The sequence below is a fragment of the Corvus cornix genome, chromosome Z, assembly GCF_000738735.6.
Source record: "Corvus cornix cornix isolate S_Up_H32 chromosome Z, ASM73873v5, whole genome shotgun sequence".
In the NCBI taxonomy this organism is placed as follows: domain Eukaryota; kingdom Metazoa; phylum Chordata; class Aves; order Passeriformes; family Corvidae; genus Corvus; species Corvus cornix.
Genome location: NC_046357.1, coordinates 57,133,637 through 57,159,879, shown reverse-complemented (window position 1 = coordinate 57,159,879; position 26,243 = coordinate 57,133,637). Strand labels below are relative to the sequence as shown.

The 26,243-nt window shown below is 36.6% G+C and overlaps 1 protein-coding gene across 5 annotated transcripts in view; it reads left to right on the top strand.

The window, feature by feature from the left end:
- The window catches only part of DENND4C (DENN domain containing 4C), a 73,617-nt gene extending 48,159 nt beyond the window's left edge, over window positions 1–25,458 (top strand). For 3 of the 5 annotated variants that reach the window (XM_039566734.1, XM_039566732.1, XM_010392985.4), the window contains 13 exons: window positions 924–1,052; window positions 1,859–1,999; window positions 3,293–4,440; window positions 5,991–6,171; window positions 8,154–8,263; window positions 11,008–11,183; window positions 12,532–12,714; window positions 14,231–14,420; window positions 15,399–15,644; window positions 16,996–17,113; window positions 18,733–18,886; window positions 19,977–20,041; window positions 20,731–25,458. In XM_039566734.1, coding sequence (XP_039422668.1) covers window positions 924–1,052; window positions 1,859–1,999; window positions 3,293–4,440; window positions 5,991–6,171; window positions 8,154–8,263; window positions 11,008–11,183; window positions 12,532–12,714; window positions 14,231–14,420; window positions 15,399–15,644; window positions 16,996–17,113; window positions 18,733–18,886; window positions 19,977–20,041; window positions 20,731–20,867 — 2,978 coding nt within the window. In that variant the 3' untranslated portion in view covers window positions 20,868–25,458. The remainder of the gene's footprint in view (window positions 1–923; window positions 1,053–1,858; window positions 2,000–3,292; window positions 4,441–5,990; window positions 6,172–8,153; window positions 8,264–11,007; window positions 11,184–12,531; window positions 12,715–14,230; window positions 14,421–15,398; window positions 15,645–16,995; window positions 17,114–18,732; window positions 18,887–19,976; window positions 20,042–20,730) is intronic. The other 2 variants (XM_039566735.1, XM_039566733.1) reach the window with 1 other exon arrangement.
- Window positions 25,459–26,243: the final 785 nt, after the last annotated feature.

Below are 26,243 nucleotides of genomic sequence, written 5' to 3'. Positions count from 1 at the left end.
AATTGATGGCCACTCAAATTTTTGATTCTTTTTTACATATTTGTTATTGTTTGGTAAAATAAATAGCACTGATATGTACGGTAGATGAATTATGTCTGTCACCCAAGTTTCCTAACACCTTTCACACTCAGTGATTTACACTTTGATCTTTTTTGGTACAGTAATGTGTGCTAAAAGGAACTCTGAAGTATATAAACAATTCTGTTTAGCATGTTGCTGAGAAATATGTCCGTATAGTATTTTTGTCTTTTTGCACATGCAGCAGCACTTCAGATAAAAATAACAGAGAAAAGAGACTTTCTGGATTGTTTCATATGACAAACTTTTTGGATTACTGTAAACTTTTTTTTAGCGAGTTACATCTGGCAAGTTTAACTGGTATAGCAGAGAAACAAACGTTTAAAAAATGTTTACAGTTTTACTTTTTCTTCTATTACAGTTTTTACTTTGGCATACAGCACAAAGATACAGCACAGTTTATAGTACAGGGGTTTTTTTTTAGGGCTGAATTCACTGTTAGAAGTTTGCTCAATTATGGCTGTGCTTGTCTAAATTTCTTTTGTTAATTAATGCATTTGAGAATTTAGCTTACCCAGCAGTTAAATATTTCATGCTAATGTGATAGGAAAGGAATGAAAGCAGATACAGTGCATTAAAAATAGTCACCAGAGTGTTTCTAGGGGAATAACTGGTATTTAATATAATTAGAAAAGTAAATTTGGATTGGAATAGCCTGATTATCTCTGGTGTTATCATCACTGAGTAGATCTTTCCACCAATTAGACATTTTTGAGATCTTACTATGAACTTTTCTGGAGAAACAGCATGTGAAACAAATAAATTTCAGATCCTTTTTTTTCTTATTGAAACACAAATTTAGGAAGGAGAAACGAACTTGAAGCATATATTTGTATTTCTTCAAGCAGATTGTCAGTCAGACCAGGGTTACAGATCCAAGGATGAACTTTTGAGAGATGGTGTGGATAGTCTTCCTCCAACTGAAACACAAGTAGAGAAAGATCTTTCTTCTAACACTGAAGACTTAATAGGAGGTTAAGTATGCATGTTTACATTGGTGAAGGCTTTTGGTAATAAATGTGTTTCATGCATTAGACTACCACAAATGCCTAATGTATTGAATTAATAATGTTGCCAGGCTCAGAATACAACAGATTTCATATAGTTATACTACTTCTGTGCCCTAAATTATAGCAGTGGAATGCCTATAGGTAGAAATAGCCTTTTATTACATTAACTTAATATAGAAGGAAAAATTGGACATATGCTGGAGTACACAGTAATTTACATTCCATTTCTCTCATTTGTCTGTTTGAAATCTTGACAATTCTTTTAGCTGTACTTGTTGACCTAATAAAAGGCACTACTTTTTGTTACCAACTCTTCCCAACTATAGACAGCCTTATGGTCATCTCCTGGCTTTGTTCAGATTTTGCCCTTAGTTTTTCTGTATTTTGTTGTTTTCATTACTGAATTTGTTTCATATCTGGGTTATGAGATCTTTTGTGGGAGTTAGGGCTTCTAAAGCTCTCATTAAACAAACTGCCCTGCATGAAAATCTGTGAACTACTGTTCCTACTCTGCTTTGGTTAGTTGAAAAAAATACTATGGGGAGAAATTGGCAAACACTATAACCCTGTGAACAGCTAAGCACTCTCTGCATAATGCTGGCAACTGTAACCTCTCAGGGTATTACTTCCAGGAAATGCTCAGTACTTAGTAGGACTGATCCTTTAGTTTGTTATTATGTAAGGGGACAGTTGGAGTTTGTATTTTACATATCAGTGCAAATGAAATTACTAAGGTAAATTTACTAATGTTCACATTCTCTTTCTTGCAGAGGTTTCTACAGAAAAATCTTACGAAAAGCAACAGCTGAATTCAGAAACTCCAAGTCCAGCTGATCCACCTGCTTGGGGTAACAGTATTGTGAAAGTTCCATCTGGCATTTTTGATAGCAGTGGAAGGAAGAGCAGTGGTGGTGAGTCACTGGGTGAAACAGAGCTTGCTGAAGTCCTGATCTTGTGCTGTAGTGTTTTGCCATCTGTTTCATGTTATGAAAAGAAACAAATCTTCTGTTCAAGGTGCAGATGTCTCTCACAATGTTTGCTTTCCACCATTATCCTGTGCAGATGGCATAAAAGGAACTTCTGGATTCTAAGGTTGAAAATCACTGTTCCGTAGATTGAAATCAAGATTTTCCTTGCCCTGCACTCAGAGTGTTTCAGTAATATACTAGAAAACATAGAGAAATAGTGTCTCCACTCAATTTTGTCATCTAAGTCTTGCTCATCTTGGATAAGTCTCTATTCCTGCAGCTTACATTGCCAATCTATAATGCAGGAATAATGTGTGTTGTCTGTGTGCTGTACAAAATTTATTTACTTATCTCAAGATTTATGATGAGGAAGATTTATGGATATATAAAAGCCAGATTTTGGGATGAATTTTTTTTCTGCCTTTGTGTCTGTCCTTTACTAAGACAAAGTAGCCCAGCTTCAGTATACCTTGATAGCAAAGAATTGAGTCTCAGGTAAGAAGTTGCCTGGAACATTTTTGACAATTATGAGAACTGATGGCTAGCCAAGAAGCAGCATTGATGTGAGATTCAAACATTCTCCAGCAGGTGGATATGGTACAACAGGTCTTCTCTTGAGGTCCGAATATAGTAGAATTTCTGTAGTTACAGAGATTTTTACCTAGCTAACACAGCTATCCAGGCAGTACATATTTCCAATTACCGTGAGGAAATAGGAATATTTATAAGATTAGTTTATATCTTCCGCACGCTACACTTAATTAGCATTTTCTAAATATACGGCTGTGTCATAAGTGAAATAATGCATCTGTATTGGGCAGACACATGTGGTAGTTTTTTTCAGAACCAGAATGAACTATGGAGTTTGATGTTTAAATCTGTGAATATAGCTCTTGGGGAAAAAAAAGCCCAAAACCAACCAGAGCAATTTTTACTTAGAATTGTAGTTCCCTTTAGTTCATGGATGTAATACCTACTCTCTGGGTGTTGGCACAGGGAAAGGAGGTAGGAGCCATACACAGCTTTGACTCCAAAGAGTAGGTGGCTTTTGATCTGCAGGATGCCTTTGCATCCAGTGAAATAATGTGTTAATGCTGGTGTAACTTCTTAATGGGTATCTTGGGACTGCGGTACTCTCCTCTATGTAAGGAGATTAAGGAGATTTCACATGATTTCAGGAAATAAACATTTTTGGTGGCTGTGGATACCATATTATTAATGCATTTTCTCTTTTAGAAACAGTTTCTAGCCCACTGTTCATAACTCAGGATTTGGTCGAAGATGTAGTCTTTGGTAATGTTTCTCCTAAGAAAACAAGTGAAAAAAGACAGAAGAGGCAAAAACTGTTTTCAGAGAGAAGCTGCAGTTTCAGCAGTGAAAGCAGAGCTGGAATGCTGCTGAAAAAAGGCAGCTTGGACTTGCATTCTAAAGAAATAGCAATAATGATGGGAGAAGATGCCAAGATCCTAACAGCAGCTTTATCTGGAGCCAAAACTTCACCCTGTCATATGAATAAATCCCACAGCTTTGAAAATATCCCTGACCAGCAGGTTTCTGACATCAGTGGCACTTGGAGTTGTGTGACTGAGAGTGATTGGGACCTAGAGCATAGGTCTTTACCAGTGCTGGAAGAACCTGGGGAAGGGCAGGAGCATCTTGAGAATGGAAGAGATGGAAACATGACCACAGTGGCAGACATGAATCATGAACAGTCAGCTGAGTCTGAAAACCTGAAACCAGAAGCCAAAGATGCAACTGCTAAAAGAAATAGCTTTTATGGAGTGGTTAAGCCTATCGAAAGGGAAGATGTTGAAGTAGGCTTGGACCCTTTGTCTTTGCTAGCTACTGACAGCACGCAACCAGGTTATCCAGAACCAGGGGAAAAGTTGGTGTCACCAGTTGCAGCACGAAATTTGGCAGATGAAATAGAGAGCTATATGAATTTGAAGAACCCATTGGGTAGTAAGTTTCCCAGCATGGAACTGCACAAGCTGGATAAGGAATCAGACGCTTCTGGTATACTTGGTCACTCCCAAGAAAGGAGATCAAGCCTGCCTTTGGATCCCATCCTGCCATCCCCCAAGTGTTACGAAAATCGAAGAAGTCCTTCTGTCTCCAGATCCAAAACATTCACTGGACGATCAAAGCAACAATCCCATCCACAAGTTCAAAAGGAGCGGTCTTCATCTTTGACAGGACTGGGTCGTTCTTCTCCACATGGCTCATTGGGAACTGTTGTAACAACTTTATCCAATCTGAAGTTGGACAATATATTGTCTGGACCAAAAATTGATGTTTTCAAATCAGGCATGAAGCAGGCTGCCAATGTGGCCAGTAAGATGTGGGGAGTTGTAACATCGGCTTATAGTTACTCAGATGATGAGGTAAGTGTTTTTCAATATGAAAAGTTTGGGGACAGAAAGTTGGAGGGGTAACTTCTAGGTCCAGAACGTTGCTTCTCTAGGTGGTGTTTTTTATTAAATATTGACTTTTATTAGCTAATAAAAATTACACTTTATCTCTGGGTTTTATCCTTACTATTAAAAAAAAAAAAAAGCTTTTCAAACAAAGCAAATTAGATGGTCTTGATGCACTAAGTTTTAGCTTTTTGTTCTCAACATTGCCCCCATTTATTTATTTATCTTTTTATTTATATGTAAAGAAACTGAACCAAGAAAGCCTAGTAAGTACCAATTTATGTCACCTTAAGTGATGCCATACTTTCTTGTCTTACTACGGAAAACTGGGCTGTGAAAATAAATTACAAACCCAGGAGGTCAGGTTGGTGAGGATTAAAGTTGGAAGTAATAAGGTGCAGCCTGAGCTCTAGTAAATTTACTTGTCAAGAATTTGGAAACTAAATGTTATGGTTCTTCTGTAACTAGCAGTGTCTTTTTCAGAGTAAAACATTTCAGACTACAATGACAAGAATGAAAGAGCATATAGAGAGATGAATATTGTAACTTCCTCTTTTCTATATGTCTTGTTGTTGTGCCTTCAAACACAGTTTTCGCAGTTAGAAATGCTTCTGCTTGACCCAGTTAATCTGTCAATCTGGTGTTTGGTTTTAAGGATCTTTTGTCTCTCCTCTTTAGGCTGTTAAGATAGCTTCTTGTTCCTTTTCTCAAATTCTCCTTTCATTGCCCAGCCTTCATAAAAGGTGGAAAAGGGGAAGAGAGCTCTGACTTCATTTTTATGTGAAACAAATTTAACTGATGTTATTAATAGGGTCTCTAATACTAAATAAATAAATAAAAAAATATTTTTTTTTTAACCAGGTGTTACCTGTGACAATGAAATTTCACTGCCTTGTTTTCTTTCCTGAGATTTTTTCCTATGATTTATGTTTCTTCTGTGTGTTTCTATTAGGCTGATCCGTTGCATAGAATTTTGTTTAATGGCATATAATTCCAAGGATGTGACTTATTTTACTTTTCTTCAAGCATCCTTTCATTCTCTCCTATTTTATTTATTTAACTTACCTTTTTTAAATATTGTAATGATTGTACTTTGTCGCATCTTGTGTTTTGGTGACTGAGTTATTCTGCATCATTTCAGCTGGTATGTTTCCTTCCTGTCTCCAATTCTGAGAATAGGACTTTAACTTGACCCTTTTTTGTGGTAGTTACTTCATTTTGTGTAATGTCTGACGAATCACAGTTCTGCATGATTTGTCATGTTTCTCTTGTAATGAAGAAATTTATATCCCTGTTGTTTTGTCACCCAGTTTGTCAATTTTTCAATATCCTCCTGCTTTGTCCAGTATCTGCACTTTTTGAGGTTACATAGATTTATCTTATATCTAATAATTTTTTTACATCAGGATTTATCTTAATCTGGTAGTTTAATTATTTATTCTTTAGGATAAAGATGGAAGCCAAATAATGGATGTGGAAGTACTCAAAAATGCTACTTTTTTTTTCTTGCATTAAAGGAAGAAAGCCATCGACCAGACTGTAACTTCCCTGTTGGTTTTGAAGATAATATTTTAGGAGATAATCTGTTGTCAAGAACTGGAGTCTCAGGCCTGCTTACAAATGAGCTTGCACAAAGCACTACTAGTCTTGGCAGTAGCAGCAGCGGTGGAGATGTAGGAAGACTGCATTACAGTGCAGGTGAGATTATTTGCTTTTGTTTTCCCCTGTGTCTTGGGGTGACTTTATGATGTGTATCCCATATCGCTGCCCTATGCCCAGAAATTAATTCCTGTGCCTTTCTATGCCTTTAAACTGAGCCTGAGGGGGGGAAGGAAAAACTGAGCAAAACATTTTCAAAGCAGTTTGCAGCTTATTCAAGGTCACACAGAGGTAGTTTTTTTTTTTTTCCCAGCTGTGGCAGGGGAGCATGGAAGCACCCGGCTTGCTGCTTTCCAGTTCAGTTTCTTTTTCTCCAGAGAGAGACTGAGAGTTGAATTTTTTTTTTCTTCCCTGGAATTTCGGATTTTCTCCCTTTTCTGCTGGACTGCTTCAATATTAGAACACATCAGGAGGACTTTCCACTGAGTGCAGAGGGCCTTACTATAATACAACTGGATTACAATACAACAAACAGGGAGAACTGTTGTATGTGAAATCACTCAAAACAGTGGAAGCTATGATAATGTGAAATTATTTCAAGCCCTTAAGAGAATTACAAGCAAATTTTTACTTCTATTTTATACTCTTCTCTTGCAGTATCAAGTAGCTAATGCTTCTCTCTTCATTGAATGTATAAATATGCAGGAGTTTAACCACAAAAATACTTTCTGTGTATGTGATAGGAAGATTACTAACTAGTTATAGCAAGGAACACCTGCTCATTCATGTAAAGTCATAAGACCCTGAAAGTATTAATAGTGAAATATTAATACAGAAAAGCTGAGCAGTTTGAGAACTGCAGATAGGTGCATAACTAACAGAGACAGATCATTTGAGGGAGGAAAGAAGCAAACCAACCAAAACCAAACCAACAGAACAACCCCGTAGTTCCATGTGCACGAAAAACCTAAAGCAATACACACTAAAAGTTCTTCATCTTTACCATGGAATAGGAGGCGTTGGATACATACTTGGATGTACATGGTAAATAATTGATGACTGTAAGCCTATAGCAAATTGTCCATCCCTCCCCTGCCAGATGTAAAACTGGATTAAATAAATCTAATAATTTTCAGTTCAGATTTGGTTCTTATTTTGAGAAAAAATATGTGGTTTTGAGCCAGCTGTGGGTTTGGTTTAGGTCTCTATGTAATGCAGTACTTCAGTGATGCAGATATTGTAAAGCCATCTGCATCAAGAGAGGAGGAACTGTCTTGCATACTGGAGACAAGATGGCTCTGTCTCCCAAAATCTTGGCATGATATCTTAGATATCTTCTAGTTTCAGTTAGTTAGGAGGGTTATAAGAACTAACTGTAAAGAGGGGCAGCCAACAAGGCATGTAAAATTTGTTCACAAACATAATCTTGAACTGAAAAAACAGAGGAGCCTTCTTTATGATGAGGGGATACTGGTGGTGATTTTTTGAATAGAAAAATTTGGGCATGTCAAAAATAATTTTGAAAATTTTTCCTTCTAAGTGTGATTCCAACCATTTTCTTCTGGTGAATATATTCCAACTTCTTTTCCCCTTTTCCTGGATGAGGCTCATAACCATAAAACCTAGCATTACCGAAGAAAGAATCTTTGGTTTAGTGCAGCGTTAATCAGGGAAAACCTAAGCGCAGTAATGGCATTTTTGATATCGTACGCCTCACCTGGTGCTGTCCTTATGTGTGCTATTTATATATGGGTGTATTATTCAAGAAGTCATGACTAACCTTTTAGAGTTGGTCAATATACATTGAGCAATCTTACTGCTCTTTGCCAGTCTATTTTTTTTGTGTTTTTCTTTTACTAATCTGTGATACATTGTGTTAGAAAAATAACCTTGAAATGTTAATCACAAATGTTATATTTATCTATATGGTAATTATAATGTCAATGAGTTACAGATACATGTATCTTTGGAGATCTTTTGGTACAATTTTCTTGCCTTGGTTGAACAGCGGTTGTTTTCTTTGGGGATGGATTAGTCATTCTTTGGTTGAATACAAAACTCAAATGACTCTTTTTGTGCAGGTGAAGTTTCATTCCCAAAAAGTATGAAAGTTCTAGATTCTGAGAAATCAGAGCACAGCTCTTCGCATAATACTAGTTTATCCAGCATTTTCCAGAACTATGCAATGGAGGTAAGATAATAAACTCATAAATTAAAGCTATAATTAGTCAATATTACTGTATGCATTATTACCTGTTTAGTTGCATTGTGGCAGGTTTCTTCAAAACAATTTTTTCCTTGTTTCTACTGCAGAGATGCTTAATACTTGTAGGTTAGAGTGCAACAGCAGCTTTAAAAAAGAAGAGCCTCTTAAATACTTTTATGCATCCCTCATATATAGAGAGAAAAAAATGTTGAGGGAAGGGTCAAGACTTGAAGTGAAAGAGAAGTTAGAGATGAAACAGGAGCTTTTGTGAGGTTTTAGATTTTTTCTCCTTATGAAAATTGTGTTGTTACTAAATAATTATTTATCATTGTTAAATAATGATGATGATAGTGATGAGTTGACCACAGCCAGCAGCAAAGCCCTCTCACAGGTATTTGCTTACTCCCCTCTCAATGGGAGAGAGAATTGAAAGCGCAGAAGAAAAAAGCTTGAGGGTTGAGATAAAGACAATTTAATGACTGAGCTGGGGGAAAAGAAATAGAAAAGACAGAGACACAACAACAACAAAAAGTAGTAATGAAGAGATCAGTCAACACCCTGACACCTCAAGGAAGAGTTGCCTTGGAAAAAACACAGAGTTTTGTCTCTGAGCATGATGTTTCCTGTATCATTTTGGTCACACAGTATCACTTTGGTCAGCTGCAGTCAGCTGTCCTGGCTGTGTCCTCTCACAGCCTCCTGGCTGGGTTGGACACATAATGAAAAAAAATCCATGATGGTGTATAAAGCCCTGTGCAGCAATAACTAAAACATTGGAGTGTTATCAGTTAACATGAAGCTGGTTACCAGTCTGAAACACAGGACTATAAAGAATACTAACGAGAAAATTAACTCTATCCCAGCCAAAACTAGTGAAATAATGTTTTAGTATGCTTCTCAGTTTCAGTTAGTACATGTAGATGCTTTCAGATTTCAGATATGTAGGCAATGGTCACTGTGTTTGCCTTGGCTGCTTTTCTTTCAGCTGCAGTGTTACCTTGCTAGGTCCTATGTCGTTTTCATTTATGTTTGATGTTCTGGACATCTAGGCTTGTCAAGCTTCTGCACTGCATTATATAAAGGGCATAGCATAATAAAATAAAAATGTTATTGGGCAAATATCTAAATTGTATTAGCTCTCAAATTTATTAGAAGCTGTATTTGATGCTGTTTTCTCGGATTTTTCTCCCACGTGAGTGAAACAATGAAGTAAGAGGCACAAGGTGTATAGTCCTTTCTTCAGATAGTAGAGGATTAATTTTACCATCTTTTCTCCAGTTCCCTATCTAGCTTAGTGGTAAGACTTCTGTTAGGTTAAAACACAAATTTCTGGTTTTCCACTTATATTGGATTTGCATGGCAAAGATTTGGTAGCAGAGGGGTTACAGGGGTGGCTTCTCTGAGAAGCTGCCAGAACTATCCCCCATGTCCAGCAGAGCCAATGCCAGCCGCTTCTAGGATGGACCCACCACTGGCCAAGGCCAGTCAGTGACAGTGGCAGCAATGCTGGGATAGTGTATTTGAGAAGGCAAAAAGAATGCTGTGCAACAGCAGCTGCAGGAGAGGAGTGAGAACACGTGACAGAAACACCTCTCCAGATACCCAGGTCAGTGCAGAAGGAGGGACAGGAGGTTCTCCAGGTACTACAGCAGGGATTCCCCTGCAGCCTGTGGTGAAGGCCATGGTGAAGCAGCTGTGCGCCAGCAGCATCTACACCATGCTAGAGCAGGTGGATGCCCAAAGGAGGCTAACCTGGTAGACGGGAGCCAGTGCTCCTGGCAGGACCTATGACTCGGTGGGGAGAGGAGCCCAGGCTGGTTTGCTGGCAGGACTGGTGACCCTGCAGGAGACGCATGCTAGAGCAGCTAGTGAAGAACTGAAGCCCGTGAGAAGGGCTTGGAGAAGTTAGTACGGGACTGTCTCCTGTGGGAGGGACCCCACACTGAAGCAGGGGAAGAGTGTGAGGAGGAAGAAGTGTCAGAAAAACATGGGATGAGTTGACCACAATCCCCATTTCCTATTCCCATGTGCCATTTCAGGGAAGGAGGTGGAGAAGTCAGAAATTAAGGTCAAGCCTGGGAAAAAGGGAGGTGTAGGGGGAAGGTGTTTTAAAATTTGGGGTTAATTCTCATTACCCTACTTGAACTTTTAATTGGCAGTAAATTAAATTAATTTCCCCTAGTCGAGTCTGTTTTGCCTGTGGCAGTGATTGCTGAGTGATCTCCTTGTCTCAATTGTGTGTGACTCACAAGCCTTTTGTCACATATTTCTTCCCCTATTTGCTTAAAGAGGGAGATTGACAGAGTGGCTTTTGTGAGCACCTGGCATCCAGCCAGAGTCTACACACCACACTATTATAAAGGTTTCTTTTGTGTTTGATTGGTTTTGTGGGATTTTTTTTCCTTTTTGGATAAGTAGACATGCATTTACTTATACAATTCAAAACAATTTGTGTATTTATAAGTTTTCATAGAAGCAAAAAATTGCAAATGCTAAATTGGTAGCCTTTTAGCGTAATGCTTCTTCCATGTCAAAAATAAATTACTAATGTATTTATTTCATAGGTAAAAGTTAATGTGGACGAGATAATTCTGAGTATGGTGAGAAAGAAGTCGTGAACTCACTTCTCCCCATTGGTCTTCTGATACATGTTAAACTTCTATGGGTACTAAGACTATAAAAAACAATTGTAAAAGAATCCTGATAATATTAGTTCTCTGCTGTTCTAGGTCTTGATGTCAAGCTGCTCTCAATGTAGAGCTTGTGATGCTTTGGTTTATGATGAAGAAATTATGGCTGGGTGGACAGCAGACGATTCAAACTTGAACACTACATGCCCTTTCTGTAAAAGTACCTTCCTACCTTTCCTTAATGTTGAATTTAAAGACCTTCGTGGCTCTGCAAGGTCAGTGCATTTTATAGATACTCTGTTTCTGCCTTCGTACCTGTGCATAGTTTTATTTATTCACAAGAGGATCTTAGATATTGTAGCAATTGGAAAAAACCTGGACCATGTTCTAAGTTGACGGAATTGCTTTATTAAGCACACAGCAGTATTTATATGTTTTTTTGGTGCACAAGTTTAGGATCAAACTATGCGGCTGGTGATTAGGAAACTAACCAATCACACGAATAAATGTCAAAGCAGATGTTTCTTGCTCTTCTATCTCGGACACTCTCACACAACCCACACAGTTGTGTTCTGGGCCGCTTAATTGAAGCATTCTTACATAGGTATTTATGGCTGAGGATGATCTTTTGCTATGTACTTTCTCATGGGAAAAAGGTGCTTGTTAAGGTCAACAGGAGCAGCCTCTTCTACAGATATCTCTCCCCATCTAGATGTATGGAAGAATGTCGCTGCCTATTTGATGGTCGTGATTGTATTGAAGGAAATTATAGGTCATGTAAACTATTGAGTTGCATTGTAAAAACAGCCAAAACCTGAAGAACCGGTTGCCTTTTTATCACTTTTTTGTTTCCTATTTTCTATGTAAGCATAACTGTACAGAATGTGTAAGTCTGTTTTCATTTTGTTTCAATGTTAAAACAAAGCCTATGGACCTTAAACTGTATAAAAGCATATGAAGAGGTTTTTAAATCTGTCAGCAAAGAATTTTTCCCAGATCATATTTGCTAGCAGCTTTTAGTTCCAGATGCTCCGCCTTATTGTTTCTCCAGTTTAAGCTTCTCTACTTATTGTTTTTAACCTCTTTTAGCTGCACTGTGGAAAATGGAAATTAATTTTAAGTTCCAGTTCTCACTGTAGTGGTTATTGCTGTGAAACAGAGATTCCACTAGTGTTCTCTAATGCAGAAATTTAACATCTGTATTAACTGTAGAGTGTGTACTTAAGAGACTTAGCAAAGCAAGACCCATTTGTGTTGTCCTGTGCTTATAGTGGTGTATGATTGTGCAGTCTGTAATGTCAGATTACAATAGCAACCATTTTCAGTGATGTGTCAGCTATTAATATGCTGTTGCTGATTTGGAACCATGACAAACTAAGGTTGCTTGTAATGATTTTTGTCCAGTGTAGGATGTCTTTTTGCAGATCGAATCTTGTTATGTGTTAATTTACTCTGCCTGTGTAAGTTGCAGGGGTGAGAGTAGGATGGAGTTTGTCCTGTTGTCAAGCTTTTTAATGTTGTCTCCTTTTTTTGCTACTTTTGAAAATTAAATGTAGAAAATAATAATTTTATGACTCTGTATCTTTACCTTTGTATTTTTCTCCCTCCCATTCATGTAACTAGCTTTTTCCTGAAGCAAAGTACCTCAGGAGATAGTTTACAGAGTGGTACTCTACCATTAACCACGGATCCCCTGGAGCAGAAACTGTTGACCAGTCCAGCTGTTGATGACTTGATCAGTTTTTCAGATCACCTGCAGTCCAGCCACACCATAGCTGAAGAAACCAGCTCTGCAGCTGAGCAGGGGTAGGTAAAACAGGATTGTTAGTTCTGTCAGAAATGCATCGGTACTTCCACACTTAAAAGGGTAAGGCTGGCTTTTATACCAAATGTGGTGAAGTACAGTTGTAACTTGAGGATCATCTCTTTCCTCTCACTCTTTTTGCATGTTTTAAGCATGCTTTTATCAGTTTGAAGTAAACTCATTCCACAAGTGAGTAGGTTCTAGAGACACAGCTATAGAAATAAAACTTCATGTCCATCCACTATGAATCAATTAGTAGAACCTCAACTCAGTGTGGTTAAAACCCCATCACCTTTTAAACTCGCACAGAAATTCAAGCATTGCTTCTCCTTTCCTTGTATGTATGATTTAAAAAGAAGGACACTGCATTACGGGAAAAAATTAAGTCCATTTGCTGGAACACTTTGAGAGAAAGTTCTGGGAGCACTCAAGACTTGTGCTGAGCTTGTGTTCTATGACAAACAAAATCTGTGTAAAACTCAGAAAAACAATACCACTTTTGAAATAGTTTGAGGAAAAAAAGCATTAAGAGGAAGGTGTCATCTTGGACAAGGGAAGAATTGAAATAATGCTGCTATGAATTGTGACCTTTTTGCTGGGATTGCTTACATTTTGTTGTAATTGTTTGGGGTTTTTTAAATCATTATTCCATTTGAAGTTCTGGAGTATTAGTGCCTGAGAGTAATGAGCTAATGTCTGTGTCAGACAACTAGAGCTTTAATCAATGCAATAGTAGTTAGTCTTAATACACTAAAAATTAAAGGTGGTATTGCTTATGTTAACATCTTAATTTTTATGGCAATGTATTTTTAACTAAAGTAAAATTTAGGAATGAAAGTCACCTGTAAATAATCTCTTCTCTCTCTGCAGATTATATGGAAGCAGACACTTTCTGTTTCATTTTGTTCTTCTGTATTCTAGTTGAAGTAGTAGTTTCATCCATTATAATTGTAAGGAGCACAGAATGAATATTCCCAGATCTGCAAATGGCTTGGTTGTGTGTGTTAAATCTGACAAGCCTGAGTTTACTTAAATTAGCTTTCTGGATGAGTTTGACAGAATTTTCTTATTATTATTTTGGCATGCAATTTTTAAATTGTTTTCTGTTATACTGTTGTTCTGTTCATGACATTTAGAAAATAAAGGGAAGAGGAAGTAAAGATGAGCATAGTGAAAGGAAGATAATCTTCATAGATTGGGAAAACTGTAGATTGCTGTTTTTCTAAGCAAGGTAAAGCTGTACCAGAGCAGTGGTATCTGTACAGAACTACAGTGCTTTCAGATTCATATCTTAAGTTACACCCAGCTGCTTTTCTGGGAGGATATTTATACTGGTCTGAGAGGCATTTTGTTCTGTATTCCCTAAACAATGGAGCTAAGTAGGAAAGTACCATTTCTTATTAATAGAGAAAATTGGTTTGGAATCTTTACTTGGCAGCCTTTCTCTGCTTCCTTCCTGTTGCCATAGAAATACTGAATAGTTTCATATCAGCACATTTTCTTCTAAAATTCACACAGTGAAGTGGCAGAAGAGAAGACTATAGATCCCACAACCATGGAGACACGTGCCAATAGTCCACCAAAAAGGGGTGTGTCCTTGACTCGGAGCCACAGTGTTGGAGGTCCACTGCAAAACATTGATCTTTCCCAGAGACCGTCTCATGGCATTTCAACAGTTAGTCTTCCAAATAGTTTGCAGGAAGCTGTGGTAAGTCTAGAAGTTGCATATTCAGTTGAGAGAAAAATATTGAAGACTTAATTAATGAACTTAATAATATTCTACTACTAGCTTTCTTGTCCATTTGGGGAATGGGAATGGCCAAGCATATTTTCACCTTCTTGTAACTGAAAAAATCTTAGTTCAGTTTATCTAAAATTGCTTTTATAGTACTTTGTATGAACAGATCTGCTTGATTTGAAATATTCTCTCTAAGAGAATGAAGCTAGTCTTTGTCTTTCTAAAACTGGAAGTTCAATAGTAAAACAACTCCTACACCAGACTAAACACAATAGCGCAACATGTTGCAAGAATGAAAGTTTGTTCAATTTCTGTGCTCTTCCTTACACTCCTCCTGTATGTCCTGTTAGTCTTACCTGTTGAGTGGACAGGAAAAGGTAAGAGGCAGTATTGAGCCTCTTACCTTATTTGTGAAAATAAGTGTTTCTCCTCTCTTGGTGCTTGTTATTTTCCAGAAGCTGCCTTAACATGCGAACTTATGATTCAGTTCCACAGCTGATATAATTACTGACATTTCTCTTCAATTTCCATTGCTGCAGGCTTGGTACTGGCTACCAGCTTAGATAGCTTGAAACTGTACAATCAGGAACAAGTTCTAACAAATTAGCATTTTTTTCTTGTTCATATAATAGAGAAAGCCTAGGTGATTGATCTTTAAAATTAAGAAATCCCTAATGGTCAAAACTGCCAATGCTGTTAAAGTTATTGTGTGTTCAGTAGTACCAGAGGCTTCTTCCAAACATCAAAAGAAACTCTGCAATGAAGGTTTCCAGGGCAAGTAATCTTGAAGAGTACTTCTGGAAGAAAAATCTTCTTTGTTTTAGTAAAAAACAAAAACAAACATAAAAAAACCCCACACCAAGCAAACAAACAAAGAACAACCAAACAAAAAACCCAAACAAACAAAGAAAACCAAAAAACCAAAACCTTTTTTTTGTGCATTTTTAGGATCCTTTAATAAAACGACCTAACCCTGCCCCTGTATCTGTACCCTATTTGAGCCCTTTGGTACTGCATAAGGAACTTGAATCACTGTTGGAGAATGAGGGAGAGCAAGTAATCCATACATCCAAATTTATCAATCAACACCCCATAATCTTCTGGAACCTAGTCTGGTATTTCCAACGGTTGGATCTGCCTAGCAACTTACCTGGACTCATTCTGACATCTGAGCACTGCAATGATGGCGTGCAGGTAAGTGGCTTCCTCGTGTTAGAACGGCGGTATTACCGTGAGTTAAGCTGGAGAGCTTGGTTCAAAAATACTGGGTAAGTAATTCCTGAATAGCTGAATATAAGTTACTGGGTTTTTATAATACAACTAGGTAGGTTTGTTTTCCATAAGGATTCGTGAAGGGAGATGTGTGAAAACAATCTTCAAATTCTAGTCAAGATGGTCTCTTTTAAAAAGCCAGAGAGTAGGATTCATTGATGAATAGGAAGAAAGGAAAGAGGATGTGTCTGCAAAGAACTCAGAATCTGTAATATACTGCAATACACACAGAGTGAGTTACATACTTGAGTTTATAATCTTTAAAGTTAATGGACAGTATTTTTTGTTCTCTTGCAATAATAGGTTTTGCTATTCAAACTCCACTTTGTTTCAGTACTACATGACTAGAACAAAAGAATGTAGAACAGATCTATTTTTTGAGTACTTTGTGTTTCTAATTTAAAGGAGTAGATTGAAAACGATATGATTTTTATGTGTAGGTACAAACACAAAATTAAATATGTATTTGTACCTGATGCATGCAAAAAAAGAGGTGTTCTTTTCCTATCTAATTATACGCGCTTCAACTTCAAAATCCTTTCCCTCAATTTTCAAAGAAACACCCACCTAGAACTGAGAAAAATTTTGCAAGAAATGTACTTGAAGACAATACTAATGAAATCTATAGCATCCTGGAAAACCACAATGCTGTAAGAGGGAAAACAACAGGATGGGACATAATACCATGTAATTACTATTTAAATAGGCACACTAAGTGGTAAATTTTTCTTGCCTGGTAATTCTTGCTGTATTAGTGATTCCAGGGGCACTTAATTTTATAAAATAATTACATAACTGTTGCTTTGACTTCCATATATTTTTTATGGAAATAAATAATATTTGCATACATATGAAGATTCTTTGTGCTTTTTGGGAAGGCCGACATATAGACATGCATACCAAAATGTTCGTCAGGTCAGAAAATACTGCGGTATGGTATGATAAGTAGTACAAATCAAATACAGTGTTTGGGGCACAAAAAATATTTCCAGGTATATACTTATAAATATTTTCTTCAGATGCCTGTAGAAAATTAAATGGTCTTCATACATTGGGATAGATTAAAAAAGGTAATTAAATGTTGCAGTACTTGTGACTGCTCTGGTTGAGTGCAGTTTACTGTAAAAGATATCATCTGTTCCTCTTTGTTAGATTCAAGTTAAATAGAGTAAACCTTCTTTGTCTGCAAAATTAGTAAAAGAACATGGTTTTTAAATAATGTAACACTGTACTGGTGTTTTTAAAACTTTTTCTCTTTCCTCATGTGTTTTAGCTTCCTTTGACATCTCTTGCTCAAGATAGCAAGCTAGTATACATCCATCTTCTATGGGACAATATCAACCTCCACCAAGAGCCAGGGGAGCCCCTGTATATATCTTGGAGAAATCTCAGTAAGTGAAACAAATGCTACAGAAAGCAGAGGGAGCAGAGACTATGGAAAGAAACTGTTGTTTTATAGTGGCTGATGTGCACACAGCCCATCAATTTGCAGTATTTTTTAGTGTGTGAAGTATCTGCAATCCCTTAAGTACTTCACATAGTTCACATAGTTAGTTGTGAAAATAAGTTTAATCTGTTCATCATATGTCATACAGTTTCAGGGGGGAGGAATTGCTGATTGCTCTACATGTGGTGCTAAATAAGCCTCACTTGTTTTGAATGTTTTGCTGCATGATCTGGTAATAGCTCTGCAGGCATGTACAAGAAGGCTGTATTACAAAAAGGTATCTTGTACTTCTGTAAATGAACAAAATATCACAAGTCCCATTAATAGGTACATTTGGCACCTCTCTTGACTGTCACAAAGTAAGACCAAAGAAAGCCTTGTCTAGCATAAAAACAGGCAGACTGGTTATAAGAACTTAAGGATTTCCTTACTTCTGATCATCAAAAAATCTTTGTTGACCTAAACTTCTAAGTCCCTGTTTTAACTTTTAAAAACTGCTAAAAACTGTGTAGTGTGCTAATTTTGGTTCTAAGTAATTAAAAAGGGTTTGTTGAAAAATGTCCTAAAAATAACAACACTGATCAGAAAAGTACATTCAAGCGCACCAAACAATGTGGTATTTCCCTCAGATTCTACAAAGTATATTGATGTAACCATAATAGATGAAAAGCATCCCCAAATCATCTAGCCATGGATGAAGATGCATAAATATATATATTTGTGTAACAAAGGAGCAAAAGGCCTGTTTTAGATGTGGAGGAAAAATAGCTTTTTAGACAGGCCATATAGCAGTGTCAGAAGATATTTGAAAACAAGAAATTACATTTGTAAAGCATCATATATGTCAATTTTATGAAAATGTCATGTTGGTGTGGTGAAGATTACTAGGCTTGGTCTGCAATTCATTTACACACCATGTACTCACTGCCTAGTCTGTAAACTAACTTCTTTTCCAGTACATGGACTTACTATTCCCTCATGAGTCACTGTTTTCCAGAAAATACTAGTTTGGTGTTATTCTGAATGTGGCATTTGAAGTAACAAATCACGATGGTAAATGTCTTGATCATTTTCTTTCTTGTTTGATTCAGCTGTGCATTATCTATTTCAATATGTATCCCAAAGTTACCAGTTAATTGTAGGTGGCTTTTAAGATGGGCTTTGATAAGAAAAGTTTCTTTGCTAAGAAAAGTGGCACTTCTATTTTATTTCTTTTCCCTTGTTTAACAATAATCTTCTTGCAGTGAACCTAATTTTTAAGTACAGCAATGAATCTGAGCTAACCAACCATCACAGGCAATCTGATGCTGGGTACTCTTCAGTCTCTTGTGTTTCTGTCATGTGCGACCTCTTGCACATGGATACTTGATGCATCCTGTCACTTTTGGGTGAAGTTACTTCTGAGTGAAGACTATATGCAGACAAAGTCCTTCCATTTTAACAAATTTCTGTAGATTGAGTAGAGGTTGTCTATGTGTATCTCACTTTTGGAAATACTTCTGCTTATTAAAGTGGAAAAAAAATCTTTACTGCTTTAATAGTCTGTATGGTTGTACTTCCCAGATTCTTCTGAAAAGAAACCCTCCACACTGGCAGAAGATCAGCAGGCAACAAACACTTTGTTAGAGAACATCAAACTAAGTATTCAACACAATGATGTTATTAAGCCGATCAACCTCCTCCTACAGAAAGTTAAGCCAGATATGAAACGACAGAGGTAAAGGGATAATCTCTTCTTAGTTTCTCCCCACTAAAAATTAAATAAGATCAGACTGTGTACATTTCATAGTGATAATATCATAAGGACCTCTGGGGAAGATTCAGTTTCATTTGTGCCCACCAAAAACCACGTGTATTTCTTTATGCCTATGTTTACGAAGAGATGCACTCTGTATGCAGATGCATGGTGCATCCAGATCAAATGGATGAATGTGATTCTTTAATGAAAATGGACATTTTACAGTCAGTAAGAAAAATGCAGGTATCAATTACACAGATTTTGACGGTACTCCAGGTCTAGAAAATTGACAAATAAAAATGTACAGCATCCTGTTGCAGTGTGTGGAATATTCTCCCTAGTTACATCTTTTGAAATTCCAGCAGCCTGGAGTACTGGCTATGAAAAGTGGATGCAGCATGATCCACAAAGAGAGGGAGATATGTAAATAATTCCTGTAATGGTACATTTTGTAATCTGCACTGCAATTCAAGGAAGGCTTTGTACAAAAGCACAGGCTCTGAAGTAAATTACAGCAGATGTGTTTGACATTTATCATGCTAAGTCATCTTTGTTTCTGTATTTTGTAGTTACTAAAAAGAAACAGAAACTGATTTGCCTAGAGGACCATCTTTATGACTTCCACAAGGGGAAAAAAAGAATATCTGATTATTTAGTGATATCTATTTTTGAGATAGATCATGACATTCTGAAACAAGAAACAAAAAGTATGGGTGACCTAAAAGAAACCCACACAGGGCTTCATGGTCAGGCAGGAACAAATTAATAATAAATAAAAAAGTGGTGGTTAATTTAATATTTCTTGTTTGCTTGGCATTTTGATGGCAGAGGAATTTTTCATAGAAAATGTAACTACTAGGATCTAGAAATAATACTTCTTTCTGCATTAAGTAAAAGTATTCAGGCATTAGAAAACCTTAAGCTGGTTGTCATGTAGATTGGTCACTGTCTTCACAAGCAAGGTTAACAAAACAGCTGCAGAAACTACATAATGGAAGTCTTCAATATTGACTTTGTAAACAGGATAGTTGGTGCTTTCATTAACTCACCCTTCAAAATATTCCCCTAGGAGTTTTTACAGGGAAATTCTTTTCCTGTCTCTGGTGTCTCTTGGAAGAGAAAACATTGACATTGGTAAGTAAAAAAAACTGTGAAATGTATAGTCCCTGTGGATATTTTACATGAAAGCTAGTGTATAAAACTGACTTTTCATCCATGAGTTTCTAAGATTCAGTTGTGTTTTAGTGAGAAGTAGTGGGCTGTCAGTCTTTAGGTGTTGGTTTTATGTAAATATAATTCATATGGAACAAATAACGCTGACTTTGTTTGAAAACAGTAATGAGTTAGTTTGTAACAAAGGGTATTGAAGAGCTTGAAGTTTTAATTCCTCATGTCTGAAAGCTTGTTTCCAGTCTTGTCCATCTTTCTCCGACCCACATATCAGATCTATGTCATCTAAACACCTGATTTCCCCCCCCCTCTCCTGATGTGTTCTATCCTGTCTTCTATTTGGTGCTATGCAGTCGAAGTGAGTCCCTTGTGGGGGAACGTGATAGCCAAAATACATTGGGAACAGGCAAACGGAACTGTGAAAGAAGCAATGGGCAGGCACTGTGATGTGTTGTGGTGCCACACCATCTTATGGAGATGCTTTTCAGGTCCTCTGAGAGGATGCATTTAAAAAAAAAAAAAAAAAATCAGCATCTAGTGAGTGAAGATAATTTTGTTACTATATAAAAATCACCAAAAGCATTTTATAGGACTAGTATAGTGTGTTGTACAGTGTTTGCAAAATAACCTCAACTGTGCTTTTTCTATTTCAGAGGTCTTTGATAGTGAATACAGACTTGCACTTAAAAAACTACCAGAGGAAGTTCTTGAAAAGATGCAGAAAATAGATGCTCCACCAAGCAGCAGGGTTGAGTGTTGCAGGAAGTGCTTTGGAGCACCTTTAATATAAAAACAAGAAAGACGCACACTAAACTTTTGAGAGACAAAAGCAGAGGTGAACAAACCAGGAGCATGGTGATATATACACTTTTGAATCCCAAAAGGTGTTAATTGAGCAATTTGTCAAACCAGTTTCATTGAGCTGCAACATATATTCTTCTCTTTTATCTCATAGGCACATTGTAAAGTATGTCAAAATGTTTTAAAATTATGAGTATGTTTCAGTGGTTGGTCTGCTTTCCCCCCATATATATTTTTTAATTTCCTCAAATTTTTCCTCCACAATATCAAGTTGTTCAAAAAGGTGATGACTAAACAGCAGTCTATAATTGGTGACTTTCTTAAGGGCCACCAATATTTGTGTATTTTAATGAAGTACTTTTCCAGTACTCAGATTCTTCATTGCTTCTTTAAAATCACCTTTACCTAGAGGGGGATCCTTTTATTAGTGTGTGGTGTGGTTGTATGAATGCAAATATTTCAAACCTTGGATTGGAAGCTGCAATGCAGTTGCTTTCGTCAGATCACAGTACCTAAAATTGGTACCCTTCTCCTTACTCTTGTCCCAATCAGTATTCTGAATTACCTTTGCTGACCTTTTCACAATGTGTGTCTATTGCTGTGAGAAAACAGAAACTTACACTCAACTTTCCTGTGTTCTCTATCTGATAAACTATAAGATCCTGTAAACGTACTGGCTGCTTCCTCCAAAGAAGGATAGGCTTCTACACAAAGCAGCTCAGAGGTGGATGGCTTTCTAAAAATTAGGTAGGAAGCTCAAATGGTATTAGAATACATACAAGGATTGTCAACAGATACTGCCTGAAAAAAAATTATGCTTTATACTATTTGCATGTGTGCTTAAGAAGTGTCTTCCTTGAATTCTTTGTCACCCTCTCCCTTGGTTTCATACTAGCCTGTGGGTTAATTGTTTTGCACTGATAGTCCAGATTCAATATTTCAGTTAAAATGTATTTATAAATGTGGTCTTCAAGGTGTATATTAGCAGAAATGGAGTGCTTATGTGTATGATCTGAAAAGATGTATCCATCTTTTGGATTGCGTCTAGTAGATAAGACTCTTCCTCACCTCACATATTTAATTGACTACAGTAGTCATAGTCTTGGCAAGGAGAGCCTGGATACTGGTCAACAGTTTAAAAGTTTCTGTTACTTGAAAAATATTATAAGATTTATTCCAGGCTGAAAGCTAGTGGTGTGGCTTTTACAATGGAATAATTTGTAGAGAAAAAAAGATATCTGTAGCATGTAAAAGGAGCATAGATTAAAATATTAATTGCATCTGGGCATGAATGTGTTTGCTTGATACTACTTTTAAAAACTTTCATTCTTCAAAATTATGAGGGATGAAGATCTGTCTGGAACAATTTTTACATTAAACAATAAAACAGATTTTTTTTATGAGGTGAAAACAAGGGAGTGGCACTATTTGTGACAAAATATATTTGCATCATAGACTGATGCCTTATATTTTGTCTAAAAGTGCTGATCCTAAGTTAATATGGGGATATTACCTAGACAGATTCTCTCCTGATAGAACTATTGTGCTTTCTCAACAACTAAAAGTGAGAAAGCACAAACTTTTTTTTTATTATTCTTTATTCTTTGGGTTTATGCATAGTTGCTTGCTGATACCTGACCTACATAACAATTAAAAAACAGTCCTTGATTCTTCATCTTTTCCCCTCTTCTCCAGTTACACAATTGGCACGATTCTGTCCTTCTAAAGTTAAAGTCTATCTAAAGCATTGATCCAAACAACTTACTATTTCTACAAATCAAAGTCAGCAATTTTTTCCATGTAACTCTATACATTCTTTTCCAACAGACAGCTACACAAAGACCATATTTGAGTGTTAAATGGACAAACCATGTGATTATGTGATGCAACTTGCAAGGAATCAAGTTTTAGTTATCCTTAAATTCTCCCAGCTCATTAAATTGCAAGGAAAATCTGTCTAGTGAGTGCTGTTTTAGATATGTGAAATCCAAACAGTTTTAAAACATAGTAAAATAATATTATTATGAACTAGTTTCCATAAACACATAATCTTCCTTTCCAAACAACTTTCTCGTATGTTGCTGAAAATACAGATTAATCAGGTAGTAGTGTTGTAAAGAAGGCAAAGCAGATTGTGTCACAATTCTAGTGTTTAATGTTAAACCTTTCCCAGGTATATACACTAGACAAATAAAACCCAACAAAACTAAAGCCAGAGGAGAAAAGGACGGCTGCAGAATTGAACTTGCTTTGATTTACTCTTGCATATTGGCATTTTTGTACACTACAAATTAACTGCTGTTCCTGGTGTAGGCACCTGGATTTCAGAGTGGTAGAGGTCCTGCATGTAGCTGCTTGAAATCTTTTATCTGCATATTGGAATTGATTCTTTAATATAGAATAAAAAAAGGAAGACTTTATCCTTTTTATAGAAAGTTTTTAATGCTTAGGTTTTAGTAGCTAACTAATCAGTTGGTTCTTGAATGTAATCCATAACTCAGATGAAAAGGGAGATCTCTGAAAACAATTTGTTTTTATCTCAGAAGATCCTTTTTTATGGGGAAAAAAGTGTAAGAGTTTAACAAAATCTGGCCAAAAATAAGCAGGGAAAATTTTTAAAAGTTTGTTGTGAGTACATTGCAACCACTTTTGTTCTTCTGAAAATTAGGCACTAAAGGCACATTTCTGCAATTTAGTTGACAGGATGAACTTCTTGGGCTATATGGGGATGACTTAGTTACCTACAAATGCTTCTGACTTGTTTGACGCCCAACTCCTAGGAATCCAAATTTATCTGAATCCATAATAGATTACTGATCTGGGCAAAGTGTTGTGAAGGAGGTATGTGGATAAAGCTTGATTTTGGTTCTGTTGCTCTGTCAGTATAAACAGAAGAAGTAGCATTTTGCTCACTTGTGAAACTCTTGCCTCCACATACTCTTTCTAGTATTTCAACAGCCAGTGTTCAGAAGGAGATGGTTCTTCTGTGTATATTTTGTAATTCCCGTGTACAACCTGAAGGAAACATTTGCAGATCAGCATTAACTTCAAAACATGCAATGTGTGCACAAAGTGAGGGCGTAAAGCAACCTGATAACAGATGTAGATGCAAACAATGAATTTCAGGAATGCCCAACTTAGAAAGTTTGTATTGGAAGAACAATTATCAAAGAGAAGCTTCCTTGAATTGTTTCTAAGATACTGTCTTGCACCTTTCACCCAGCTATAAATCAGTTACATATACAGCTTGAGTGCTCATATGAAAATAGCTGGGTTTTTTGTGGAATTAAACCAACAAATGAGGTCTTAAATGTTTAAAAACAGGATTCTTAAGTTACAAAGCTTTTCTTTATGAATTATATTCTGGCACACCACCAAAATCTGACAACTTTGAAAACCCTTTAGGCCTAGGAGACTGATGTGGCTACAGTGTTGGCACAGTAATTGGTACCAGATTTTACATGTTACTAGAAGCATCTGTATGTTACTTACAATCATATCCTGTCTTCACATTTTATATAACTCAAGTTTAGACAATACAGTGGTAATAGAAAGTATTTTATTTAGTATATGTGTTTCAAAGTAAATTAATTTTGCAAGTAACTTAGTTTGTTCCTGGTGGAATTTCACATTGGTTAAGCTCAAGCTACATTGCACTTGTGAATGAGTAATATTATTCTATTTTAACTGTGAATTAATGGCTTTTTGTATTGCTGCAGCTAAAAGAATATACCTTTCATTGAGTTTACTGCTTTCCTTGAATAACTGCAACATAGGGGATATTTTCAAAATGTATATTAAATTAGATCATAGAAATTATATTTTTAAAACAAATTGTTAAAATGTAAGGAACTGAAGAATCCACTCAGTAGGTTTCTCTTTTTAAAATTCTTAATTCAACCATTATTTTAATGCAGATAATTTCTGTTTCATTAACGGTAAGCAGGTAATTTTATTCAGATAATTGTACATTTAAACAAAAGGGTTCTTTTTTTCTTTCAGCTAATAAAAATCTTAAAATGCATTCTGTATATCAGCTTTTCACTATGGATCTTTTTAAAAATGAACACCCTTGTAACTTTTAAGTGTTGAAACTGAATGGTTGAATTGGACTCTAGTTCTGTACTCTCCTGTGCTGTATATTGTGATGCATACATGAGAGAATCGGATGGCGTTTTTATTTGTTCTTTCAGTCTGCATCAACCAATGGTGCAAATAAAAGGGATTGTTTGCTGTTGTTTAGAAGCACATTAAACTCCTGTTAGGAGCTTAAAATAAACTGTATTGTAAGGAGGATGAAATTATGTGGTATGAATAAATTATGAATCTATTAAGTGAGCTGGGAAGCTTAATGCAATAAGATTTGCACTGGTTTAGAGACTGTTTTGAACTGTTGAAAAATGGCATCCATTTACTGTGCTTTGATTAACAATTGTTTCTCTGTAATATTTTGTACATTTGACAAAAATTTGAGTTTAAAAGGACACTCTATATTCTGAATTCTGTATAGATATTCTAGACTAAGAAACAATTTTTAACGTTGTTCCCAAAATAAAATATATATGCATCCTGTGTAAAAATGTCCATTGTTCAGCTTTTTTCGCCACTGGAATTTACATGACTGACAGAATTTAATCTTAAGTGCAAATTCAGCCTATAGTTGGGCAAAAGACTTTTGACTGCCTTTTTGGGTAATTATTTCACAGTATCTTGGTGGCTTCTGAATGGTGGGAAAGAGCAGAGGCAGGGCGAGAGGGAAGTAAAAGATGGGATTCACTTGTGGAGATGTGGCTTCTAGACAGGATGGTTCTGTGGCACCTTCAGCAAGCCTGGGCATCAGCAGAGGTAAGAACAGCTGAGAAACAGGCCGACTGGGACAGAATCCATGAAGCTCTTGTTTATGGGAAAGGCACAGCCCCAGGCTTCCTGAGGGCAGCTGGTGCTCTCTGCAGCATAGTTGTGGCTTTACTTGGGAGAACACCTTCCAGAAGTTCTGGTTTCTCAAAGGTTTCATAATGGGGACACAGAATGATGCTTTCACTTGGTGCATCCTAACTTGCAAAAATACTGCTGGACCTCTTGTCTCATAACATACTTGCAGGTTTACATGTAGTTTCCAGGGGGTTTTTTGAGTTGGTTTTTTGTTGTTGTTTGGTTGGGGTTTTTGGGGTTCTTTTGGTTTTTTTTAATGGGGCAGGGATAGGAGTGAGGGTTAGATGAAATTTAAGTAGTAGAAATTGCCAGTGCCTCAGGCCTTCACCTTCACAACTGAGTATCTTTCAAACCCCCTCGTGTGCGGCAGTCAGTTCATTAATCTGACAGTAACAATAATATCAGACCCTAAAGACCTTTCTCACTGATGAGA